At 44.7% G+C, this 12,267-nt stretch overlaps 1 protein-coding gene across 1 annotated transcript in view; it reads left to right on the top strand.

Annotated features, from left to right (window-relative positions):
• Nucleotides 1–3,026: 3,026 nt before the first annotated feature.
• Nucleotides 3,027–12,267, top strand: part of fryb (furry homolog b (Drosophila)) — a 154,312-nt gene continuing 145,071 nt past the window's right edge. Inside the window, exon 1 of the mRNA XM_045208247.1 lies at nt 3,027–3,221. Coding sequence (XP_045064182.1) covers nt 3,149–3,221 — 73 coding nt within the window. The 5' untranslated portion in view covers nt 3,027–3,148. The remainder of the gene's footprint in view (nt 3,222–12,267) is intronic.

The raw sequence follows: 12,267 nt of genomic DNA, 5'->3' as shown, positions 1-12,267 counted from the left end.
CATCCACTGTCAACTGTGGGACCTTATATAGACAGGTGTGTACCTTTCCAAATCATGTCCAATCAATTGAATATATCACAGATGGACTCCAATCAAGGTGTAGAAACATCACAAGGATGATCAATGGAAACAGGACGCACCTGAGCTCAATTTCGAGGCTCATAGCAAAGAGTTTTTTATTTTTGATACATTTGCAAAAATTTCTAAAAACCAATTTTTGCTTTGTCATTATGGTGTATTGTGTGTAGATTGATGAGGATTTTTATTTATTTAATCACTTTTAGAATAAGGCTGTAACGTAACAAAATGTGGAAAAAGTCAAGGGTTCTGAATACTTTCTGAAGACAATAACATTAGTATTTTAAAAATATATATATTTAAGGAAAATATTTTTTCATTTTTTAAACGTTTTGCTCACTTAATATAATTTAAAAGTATGCACTAAGGTGTCTGTAATAGAATAAACATTGCAAAAATAAAATTGCAATTAATATTAATGCATTTCTGTATCTTCCAAAATATATTTTACAATGGTGGGGGAGTGCCAAGATGCGGTGGCTTCAACACAGCGGCCCCTGTCAGTCATCTATTGTCTAGACCCCCTCCTCTGTGTTTAGGGTTAGTTAGGGTTAGTTAGGGTTAGGCTCTGTCGTAGCTGGCCGCGACCGGGAGACCCATGGGGCGGCGCACAATTGGCCCAGCGTCGGGGAGGGAATGGCCGCCAGGGATGTACCTCAGTTGGTAGAGCATGGCGTTTGCAACGCCAGGGTTGTGGGTTTGATTCCCACGGGGGGCCAGTATGAAAAAAGTTGATTAGGGTTAGTTAGGGTTAGGGTTAGGGTTAGTTAGGATTAGGGTTAGTTAGGGTTAGGGTTAGGGTTAGTTAGGATTAGGGTTAGTTAGGGTTAGGGTTAGGGTTAGGGTTAGTTAGGGTTAGGGTTAGGGTTTGTTAGGGTTAGGGTTAGTTAGGATTAGGGTTAGTTAGGGTTAGGTTAGTTAGTGTTAGGGTTAGTTAGGATTAGGGTTAGTTAGGGTTAGGGTTAGTTAGGGTTAGGGTTAGTTAGGGTTAGGTTTAGTTAGGATTAGGGTTAGTTAGGATTAGGGTTAGTTAGGATTAGGGTTAGGGTTAGGGTTAGGGTTAGTTAGGGTTAGGGTTACTATACTACCAGACATACTGGTTCCACCAACACAGGTCATTCCCTCTTCCCTTTTGCCCATAACTTGTCAGGGACAAAACAAAGCCATTGGAAAACAGCCCATTTTCCTCCCCAGCAGTAGTGCCAGGTAGCTACCAATAGGGGGACTATTGGGTTTAGTCAAGGATGTGTTTCTATAAATGGCTAGTTACTGATGATGTACTCTGTCCTCTGAGTCTGACAGACAGACAGACAGACAGGCTGTACTCTGTCCTCTGAGTCTGACAGACAGACAGACAGACAGACAGGCTGTACTCTGTCCTCTGAGTCTGACAGACAGACAGACAGACAGACAGGCTGTACTCTGTCCTCTGAGTCTGACAGACAGACAGACAGACAGGCTGTACTCTGTCCTCTGAGTCTGACAGACAGACAGACAGACAGGCTGTACTCTGTCCTCTGAGTCTGACAGACAGACAGACAGACAGACAGGCTGTACTCTGTCCTCTGAGTCTGACAGACAGACAGACAGACAGGCTGTACTCTGTCCTCTGAGTCTGACAGACAGACAGACAGACAGACAGGCTGTACTCTGTCCTCTGAGTCTGACAGACAGACAGACAGACAGGCTGTACTCTGTCCTCTGAGTCTGACAGACAGACAGACAGACAGACAGACTGTACTCTGTCCTCTGAGTCTGACAGACAGACAGACAGGCTGTACTCTGTCCTCTGAGTCTGACAGACAGACAGACAGACAGGCTGCACTCTGTCCTCTGAGTCTGACAGACAGACAGACAGACAGGCTGTACTCTGTCCTCTGAGTCTGACAGACAGACAGACAGACAGACAGGCTGTACTCTGTCCTCTGAGTCTGACAGACAGACAGACAGACAGACAGACAGGCTGTACTCTGTCCTCTGAGTCTGACAGACAGACAGACAGACAGACAGACAGACAGACATACAGGCTGTACTCTGTCCTCTGAGTCTGACAGACAGACAGACAGACAGACTGTACTCTGTCCTCTGAGTCAGACAGACAGACAGACAGGCTGTACTCTGTCCTCTGAGTCTGACAGACAGACAGACAGACAGACAGACAGACAGACAGACAGACAGACTGTACTCTGTCCTCTGAGTCTGACAGACAGACAGACAGGCTGTACTCTGTCCTCTGAGTCTGACAGACAAACAGACAGACAGGCTGTACTCTGTCCTCTGAGTCTGACAGACAGACAGACAGACAGACAGACAGACAGACAGACAGACAGACAGACAGACAGACAGACAGACATACAGGCTGTACTCTGTCCTCTGAGTCTGACAGACAGACAGACAGACAGACTGTACTCTGTCCTCTGAGTCTGACAGACAGACAGACAGGCTGTACTCTGTCCTCTGAGTCTGACAGACAGACAGACAGACTGTACTCTGTCCTCTGAGTCTGACAGACAGACAGACAGGCTGTACTCTGTCCTCTGAGTCTGACAGACAAACAGACAGACAGGCTGTACTCTGTCCTCTGAGTCTGACAGACAGACAGACAGACAGACAGACAGGCTGTACTCTGTCCTCCTCCTTTCTCTTATTCTCTTTTGGTTGTTCTCCTCTTTCCATTATCTATCCGTCCTCTCCTCTCTACCTCTCTCTATCCCTCTCCTTCCTGGTTACTGCCCCCTCCCTCCCTACCTCATTCGTTGTCTGTTTTCCTGTCTAAGAGGATTGGCTGTGGCTCTCCCAACATCTGTGCATCACTGCCTAGGGAGGAATGGGGAGGAGAGGGTGAGAAAGATAGCAACAGAGCGATCAGGCAAGGCAGAGTGCTGACACACACACACACACATCGACAGCAGCAGCAGAGAGAGCAAGAGCCGCAGCATCCGCATAGTCTGCTCTCCTGCATCTCTCTCTCTCTCTCTCTCTCTCTCTTTCTCTCCGTCTGTGTTTTTCTCCATCCTGCCGTCCTGTACTCCCTCTGCTGTGTTGTCGTGGCGACAGAGCCAGTGCAGCCATGACGACCAGCCAGCAGGATTCTGGTTTCTTTGACATCAGCATCAAGTCTCTGCTGAAGTCCTTAGGAGGCAGTGAGTACAGCACAGTAACGTGTGTGTGTGTGTTCACGCGTGTGTGTGTTTTGTGTGTTCATGCGTGTGTGTGTTTTGTGTGTTCATGCGTGTGTGTTAGCTTTAGGATAGGAGTGAGAACTGTGATTGTGTAGAATGCACTATGCAGTACAACTGATTATAGTTGGTTTGTTTACCTTGTAGTGGTTACAGCATTAAATAGATATAACACGACACCCTCACATGCTCTCGGAGTTTGTCGTGCATGTTTGTGTGTGCATGTTTGTGTGTGTGTGTGTTTGTGTGTATGTTTGTGTGTTTGCGTATGTGTGTTCGCGTGTAGACCCTGACTGTGGCCCCGATCTCCGAGGGTATCTCAGGGAGAGTGAGATGCATGCATATTAAAACACACTGGTACATGTGTGAAACAGGATAAATATAAGCACCAACCAAATTGTTGTTTTCGTGAGTGTTTAGGTTTATGTATGTGAAAGACGGACATCTCTCCATAATCCTCAGTATTGAGCGATGAATGTTGTTATGTAATAATAGAGAGAGAGAGAGAGAGAGAGAGAGAGAGAGAGAGAGAGAGAGAGAGAGAGGGGGACAGAGAGCGGGAGAGAGACAGAGAGAGAGAGAGAGAGAGATGAGAGGGAGAGGAGAAAGAGAGAGGGAGAGAGCGAGAGAAAGAGAGAGAGGAAAGTGAGAGAGAGAGAGAGAGAGAGAGAGAGAGAGAGAGAGAGAGAGAGAGGAAAGAGAGAGAGAGGACAGTGAGAGAGAGAGAGAGAGAGGAAAGAGAGAGAGAGGACAGTGAGAGAGAGAGAGAGAGAGAGAGAGAGAGAGAGAGAGAGAGAGAGAGAGAGAGCGAGGGAGAGAGAGAGAGAAAGAGAGAGAGAGAGATGAGAGGGAGAGGAGAAAGAGAGAGGGAGAGAGCGAGAGAGAGAGAGAGGAAAGAGAGAGAGAGAGAGAGAGAGAGAGAGAGGAAAGAGAGAGAGAGAGAGAGAGAGAGAGAGAGAGAGAGGAAAGAGAGAGAGAGAGAGGAAAGAGAGAGAGAGAGACAGAGAGAGAGAGAGAGACAGAGACAGAGACAGAGAGAGGAGCGAGAGACAGAGAGAGAGAGAAAGAGAGAGAGAGAGAGAGACAGAGAGAGAGAGAGAGAGAGAGGAGAGACAGAGAGACAGAGAGAGAGAGAGAGAGAGAGAGAGAGAGAGAGAGAGAGGGAGAGAGAGAGAGAGAGAGAGAGAGAGAGAGAGAGAGAGAGAGAGAGAGAGAGGACAGTGTCTGCTCTAGGGTGTGAAGCAGCAGTGTGATGGTATATTATTATGTTCTCTCTCTTATCTCCTTTATCTGCTCAACTCATAGAAGAGATGGGATTAACCCTTAAGGAGGGAGGTGTTATTACCAGTCACTGCCAAGCAGAGGAATGTGCTGTCTCACTCACCACACACACAAACGCCTGCAGACTTTGATTTACATGTTGCCAGTCAGAAGAAGGTAGACGATGTGAGAGGAAAGGCGTCTTCATGTCACATCTTACTGAGATCAATTAACATTAACAGTGAAGGCAAGAGTGCTGCCTCACTGCGTAGGCTCTGTGTACAATATGATGTCTGTATACTTTGCATAATATTTTGGTTTAACCCCGCTATGTGTGTGAGAACTGTGTACTCCTTTCCGTTCGCGTCTCTACTGAAGGTTACAGTGATGTTGTTGTTGTAGGTCATTGGGGTCACAGCACACTGCTGACGAGAAGCCAATTATTTACTGTATATACAGCTCTGGAAAAAATGAACTTTCTCTGGTTTGACTATTTATAGGTATGTGTTTGGGTGAAATTAACATTTTTGTTTTATTCTATAAACTACTGACAACATTTCTCCCAAATTCCAAATAAAAATATTGTCATTTAGAGCATTTATTTGCAGAAAATGACAACCGGTCAAAATAACAAAAAAGATGCATTGTTGTCAGACCTCGAATAATGTAAAGAAAATAACTTTTTAAACAACACAATACTAATGTTTTAACTTTGGAAGAGTTCAGAAATCAATATTTGGTGGAAGAACCCTGATTTTCATTCACAGCTTTCATGCGTCTTGGCATGCTCTCCACCAGTCTTTCACATTGATGTTGGGTGAATTTATTTTACATTTACATTTTAGTCATTTAGCAGACTCTTATCCAGAGCGACTTACAGTTAGTGAGTACATACATTTTTCATACTTTATGCCACTCCTGGCGCAAAAATTCAAGCAGCTCGGCTTTGTTTGATGGCTTGTGACCATCCATCTTCCCCTTGATCACATTCCAGAAGTTTTCAATGGGGTTCAGGTCTGGAGATTGGGCTGGCCATGACAGGGTCTTGATCTGGTGGTCCTCCATCCACACCTTGTTTGACCTGGCTGTGTGGCGTGGCGCATTGTCCTGCTGGAAAAACCAATCCTCAGAGTTGGGGGACAATGTCAGAGCAAAAGGAAACAAGTCCTCTACGGTCCAATCCTTATGGTCTTTTGCAAACCTCAGCCTGGCTCTTCTTTGCTTCTCATTGATGAAGGGCTTTTTTCTAGCTTTGCACGACTTCAGCCCTGCCCCTAGGAGCCTGTTTCGAACCGTCCTCGCCGTGCACTTCACCCCAGCTGCCGTTCGCCATTCTTTTTGTAGGTCACTTGATGTCATCCTACGGTTGTTGAGTGACATTCGAATGAGTTGGTGGTCATCCCGGTCAGTAGAGAGTCGTTTTCGCCCTCTGCCGGTCTGTAGCTTTGTTGTCCCCAATGTCTGCTGCTTGACCTTGTTCTTATGAACCGCCGTCTTTGACATTTTAAGGATGGAAGCAACCTGACGCTCACTGTATCCCTCTGCCAGTAAAGCCAGAATTGAACCCTTCTTTTCCTCACTCAAAACGTTCCTTTTCAGCTCTTTTGGCATGGTCAATATATTTTTTTAAAAATTAATATTACTTTTGAGGTACTATTAGCACTGTTTTTGCCATCCAGCTGGTCCTATTGCAAGAGGATAGTGATGACCACAGCAGTGGTTTTTATACTTTTCCTCTTTAAATAAGATTTGGTTCAGGTGATCACCTAATCAGTACCTAATTCAGTAGAATGAGGTGTGCCTGTGTTGGAATTCAACAGACACTGGAATGGAATGGCTGTCATACATGTAGAGATGCTGATTTAAGAAAAATTTGCAGTGGTTTCTTAATTTTTTCCAGAGCTGTATATACACTAGACGACTGATAGGGGGCGCTATGTTGAAGCCACCGCACCTTCATCTTGGCATTGAAAAAAAAATATTTTGGAAACTATTTGTAAGTGACTCATTTCAGCTAGTTTCGTCTTGTTCTTGATATCATGTCTTGTTTTGACTGATGTCATGTCAATGCTAATATGGAAAAAATTCGCTAGCTAACCAACAACTGTAACGATGTATTTGAGAGACAACAAGTGCTCATTGTGCAAATATATTTACGTTATATTTACGCCGGGGGGTTCAACGGCCAATACAAACATGTGTGTTTTGTGTGTGTGTGTGTGTGTGTGTGTGTGTGTGCGTGCGTGCGTGTGCGTGCGTGTGTGTCGCCTTGTCATTAGCTTTAGCCATTATGAGATAAGAGCTTTTTTGAATAAAATATTTTTTTACTGTTATGAACACACATACACACACATACCGGGTGTTTCTCAGTATGCATACTACCGTACTCCACACTCTCACGCTCCGAGTGCATTCTCCGACCACGTTCTCTTGAGTACGTTCTTGTGGAGGACGAGAGTGTGGAGAACGTATAAAACATTCCATGTGAGAAGCACTCCCCCCTACTGTATTACCTCAGGCTGCCCGTTCACCGAACCTTCTCCCAGCCGGGACCACGGCAACAGTAGACGAAACAAAGATATACACAAAGCAAACATTTTACTTCATAATTATCAGCTACATTTACATGTACATTTTTGTCATTTAGCAGACGCTGTTATCCAGAGCGACTTACAAATTGGTGCATTCACCTTATGATAGCCAGTGGGACAACCACTTTACCATTTTTTAAATTTAATTTTTAATTTTTTTGGGAGTGGGGTAAGGGGGGGTAGAAGGATTACTTTATCCTATCCCAGGTATTCCTTAAAGAGGTGGGGTTTCAAGTGTCTCCGGAAGGTGGTGAGTGACTCCGCTGTCCTGGCGTCATGAGGGAGCTTGTTCCACCATTGGGGTGCCAGAGCAGCGAACAGTTTTGACTGGGCTGAGCGGGAACTGTGCTTCCACAGAGGTAGGGGAGCCAGCAGGCCAGAGGTGGATGAACGCAATGCCCTCGTTTGGGTGTAGGGACTGATCAGAGCCTGAAGGTACGGAGGTGCCGTTCCCCTCACAGCTCCGTAGGCAAGCACCATGTGAATCGTAGGCAAGCACCATAATCTAGCTAGCAAGCTATTTAAACAGACAAAAATTACCTAAAACTAATATTATGCAAGATAGATGTCAATTCTTCGTGGGTTTACCTAGCTAACATTTCTTCGTAGCTATCTGGCTAGCTAACAGTACTAGTAGCTAGCCAGTTTGTCACGTTCGTTATAATGAGTGGACCAAGGCGCAGCGTGATATGCGTACATCTTCTTTAATAGTGTACTAGCAACACGATACAAAATACAAAACAACAAAACGAAACGTGAAGTCCTCGGTCATGAACACAAACCAACACGGAACAAGATCCCACAAAACACAAGTGCACAACAGGCTGCCTAAGTATGGTTCCCAATCAGAGACAACAAGCAACAGCTGATTCACGTTGCCTCTGATTGAGAACCACCCCGGCCAACATAGAAACACATAACCTAGAACAGAACATAGAAAACGAAACATAGACCCTACACACCCTGGCTCAACATATAAGAGTCCCCAGAGCCAGGGCGTGACACAGTTAGCCCTATTGACTTACTATGGGCTTGCGATCTACGGTACGTGGGCAGGTAAACATGCCAAAATTAACACAGCATTTATTTCTTAACGTATCAAGATAAAATATTGTAGTCAGGCAACATATGAGATGTGAATAGGCAACATTTCGATCCGAAGTCGGAGTATATTTTCTCTCGCTTCAGCTCAATTAATGGCCGCTATTGATTTCAAGAAATGTGGCATAATTTTTTGCATGGTTGCGTCATATTTCTGTGTGTACTTTCCGTTGAAGCTTGCATCGATGCATGCTTCAAAATATGTACAAACGGAGTACGCATTTGAGAAGTGCCCTCCGTGCTCTGTTTCGCATATTTGATTTGGACATACTCCGACCCTCCTGTGCTCCAATTTGCGTGCTCAGAGCACGGTAGTATGCATTTTGAGAAGCACCCACTGTATCCCCTCCCTCCCATACCCAAGTGATGACTGTGAGCATTCCATTCAGATCTTATTATTGACGTGTTAGATCTGACTAATAGAGAGTGTTTTAACAGTTTGTTTATTTTTTATAAGGACACTGTTTTATGTGTGTGTGTGTGTGTGTGAGTGTGTGTGTGTGTGTGTGTGTGTGTGTGTGTGTGTGTGTGTGTGTGTGAGTGTGTGAGTGAGTGAGTGTGTGTGTGAGTGTGTGTGTGTGAGTGTGTGAGTGAGTGAGTGTGTGTGTGAGTGTGTGTGTGTGTGTGAGTGTGTGTGTGTGTGTGTGTGTGTGTGTGTGTGAGTGTGTGTGTGTGTGAGTGTGTGTGTGTGTGTGTGTGAGTGTGTGTGTGTGTGTGTGTGTGTGTGTGTGTGTGTGTGTGTGTGTGTGTGTGTGTGTGTGTGTGTGTGTGTGTGTGTGTGTGTGTGTGTGTGTGTGTGTGTGTGTGTGTGTGTGTGAGTGTGTGAGTGAGTGAGTGTGTGTGTGAGTGTGTGTGTGTGTGTGAGTGTGTGTGTGTGTGTGTGTGAGTGTGTGTGTGTGTGTGTGTGTGTGTGTGAGTGTGTGTGTGTGTGTGTGTCTGGCGCCTTATGTCTCTGTTCCATAATATCAGTTATGATTTATGAGTTTAGCATCGCCTGACTCTCTCTCTCTCTCTGCCTGACGTACATAGCAACCTGTTATCTTCTGTTACGTACATAGCAACCTGTTACCTTCTGTTACGTACATAGCAACCTGTTATCTTCTGTTACGTACATAGCAACCTGTTGCCTTTTGTTAGGTACATAGCAACCTGTTACCTTCTGTTACGTACATAGCAACCTGTTACCTTCTGTTACGTACATAGCAACCTGTTATCTTCTGTTACGTACATAGCAACCTGTTGCCTTTTGTTAGGTACATAGCAACCTGTTACCTTCTGTTACGTACATAGCAACCTGTTACCTTCTGTTACGTACATAGCAACCTGTTACCTTCTGTTACGTACATAGCAACCTGTTACCTTCTGTTACGTACATAGCAACCTGTTACCTTCTGTTACGTACATAGCAACCTGTTACCTTCTGTTACGTACATAGCACCTTTTGCCTTCTGTTTCGTACATAGCAACCTGTTGCTTTCTGTTACGTACATAGCAACCTGTTATCTTCTGTTACGTACATAGCAACCTGTTGCCTTCTGTTACGTACATAGCAACCTGTTACCTTCTGTTACGTACATAGCAACCTGTTACCTTCTGTTACGTACATAGCAACCTGTTACCTTCTGTTACGTACATAGCAACCTGTTACCTTCTGTTACGTACATAGCACCTTTTGCCTTCTGTTTCGTACATAGCAACCTGTTGCTTTCTGTTACGCATACATAGCAACCTGTTATCTTCTGTTACGTACATAGCAACCTGTTGCCTTCTGTTACGTACATAGCAACCTGTTACCTTCTGTTACGTACATAGCAACCTGTTACCTTCTGTTACGTACATAGCAACCTGTTGCCTTTTGTTAGGTACATAGCAACCTGTTACCTTCTGTTACGTACATAGCAACCTGTTACCTTCTGTTACGTACATAGCAACTGTTACCTTCTGTTACGTACATAGCAAACTTTTGCCTTCTGTTACATACATAGCAACCTGTTGCCTTCTGTTACAGTGAGGGAAAAAAGTATTTGATCCCCTGCTGATTTTGTACATTTGCCCACTGACAAAGAAATGAGTCTATACATGTATAAAAGACACCTGTCCACAGAAGCAATCAATCAATCAGATTCCAAACTCTCCACCATGGCCAAGACCAAAGAGCTCTCCAAGGATGTCAGGGACAAGATTGTAGACCTACACAAGGCTGGAATGGGCTACAAGACCATCGCCAGCAGCTTGGTGAGAAGGTGCAACAGTTGGTGCGATTATTTGCAAATGGAAGAAACACAAAATAATTGTCAATCTCCCTCGTCCTGGGGCTCCATGCAAGATCTCACCTCGTGGAGTTGCAATGATCATGAGAACGGTGAGGAATCAGCCCAGAATTACACGTGAGGATCTTGTCAATGATCTCAAGGCAGCTGGGACCATAGTCACCAAGAAAACAATTGGTAACACACTACGCCGTGAAGGACTGAAATCCTGCAGCGCCCGCAAGGTCCCCCTGCTCAAGAAAGCACATATACAGGCCCATCTGAAGTTTGCCAATGAACATCTGAATGATTCAGAGGAGAACTGGATGAAAGTGTTGTGGTCAGATGAGACCAAAATCGAGCTCTTTGGCATCAACTCAACTCGCCGTGTTTGGAGGAGGAGGAATGCTGCCTATGACCCCAATAACACCATCCCCACCATCAAACATGGAGGTGGAAACATTATGCTTTGGGGGTGTTTTTCTGCTAAGGGGACAGGACAACTTCACCGCATCAAAGGGACGATGGACGGGGCCATGTACCGTCAAATCTTGGGTGAGAACCTCCTTCCCTCAGCCAGGGCATTGAAAATGGGTCGTGGATGGATATTCCAGCATGACAATGACCCAAAACACAAGGCCAAGGCAACAAAGGAGTGGCTCAAGAAGAAGCACATTACGGTCCTGGAGTGGCCTAGCCAGTCTCCAGACCTTAATCCCATAGAAAATCTGTGGAGGGAGCTGAAGTTTTGAGTTGCCAAACGTCAGCCTCGAAACCTTAATGACTTGGAGAAGATCTGCAAAGAGGAGTGGAAGATAATCCCTCCTGAGATGTGTGCAAACCTGGTGGCCAACTACAAGAAACGTCTGACCTCTGTGATTGCCAACAAGCGTTTTGCCACCAAGTACTAAGTCATGTTTTGCAGAGGGGTCAAATACTTATTTCCCTCATTAAAATGCAAATCAATTTATAACATTTTTGACATGCGTTTTTCTGGATTTTGTTGTTGTTATTCTGTCTCTCACTGTTCAAATAAACCTACCATTAAAATTATAGACTGATCACGTCTTTGTCAGTGGGCAAACGTACAAAATCAGCAGGGGATCAAATACTTTTTTCCCTCACTGTACGTACATAGCAACCTGTTGCTTTCTGTTACGTACATAGCAACCTGTTACCTTCTGTTACGTACATAGCAACCTGTTATCTTCTGTTACATACATAGCAACATGTTACCTTCTGTTACGTACATAGCAACATGTTACCTTCTGTTACGTACATAGCAACATGTTACCTTCTGTTACGTACATAGCAACCTGTTACCTTCTGTTACGTACATAGCAACCTGTTGCCTTCTGTTACGTACATAGCAACCTGTTGCTTTCTGTTACGTACATAGCAACCTGTTACCTTCTGTTACGTACATAGCAACCTGTTACCTTCTGTTACGTACATAGCAACCTGTTACCGTCTGTTACGTACATAGCAACCTGTTGCTTTCTGTTACGTACATAGCAACCTGTTACCTTCTGTTACGTACATTGCAACCTGATACCTTCTGTTGCGTACATAGCAACCTGTTACCTTCTGTTACGTACATAGCAACATGTTACCTTCTGTTACGTACATTGCAACCTGATACCTTCTGTTGCGTACATAGCAACCTGTTACCTTCTGTTACGTACATAGCAACATGTTACCTTCTGTTACGTACATAGCAACCTGTTACCTTCTGTTACGTACATAGCAACCTGTTACCGTCTGTTACGTACATAGCAACCTGTTGCCTTCTGTTACTTACATAGCAAC

This window comes from Coregonus clupeaformis, chromosome 27 (genome assembly GCF_020615455.1).
Source record: "Coregonus clupeaformis isolate EN_2021a chromosome 27, ASM2061545v1, whole genome shotgun sequence".
NCBI lineage: Eukaryota > Metazoa > Chordata > Actinopteri > Salmoniformes > Salmonidae > Coregonus > Coregonus clupeaformis.
The sequence above is the reverse complement of the archived record's forward strand: the minus strand, read 5'-3'. Positions and strand labels throughout refer to the sequence as shown.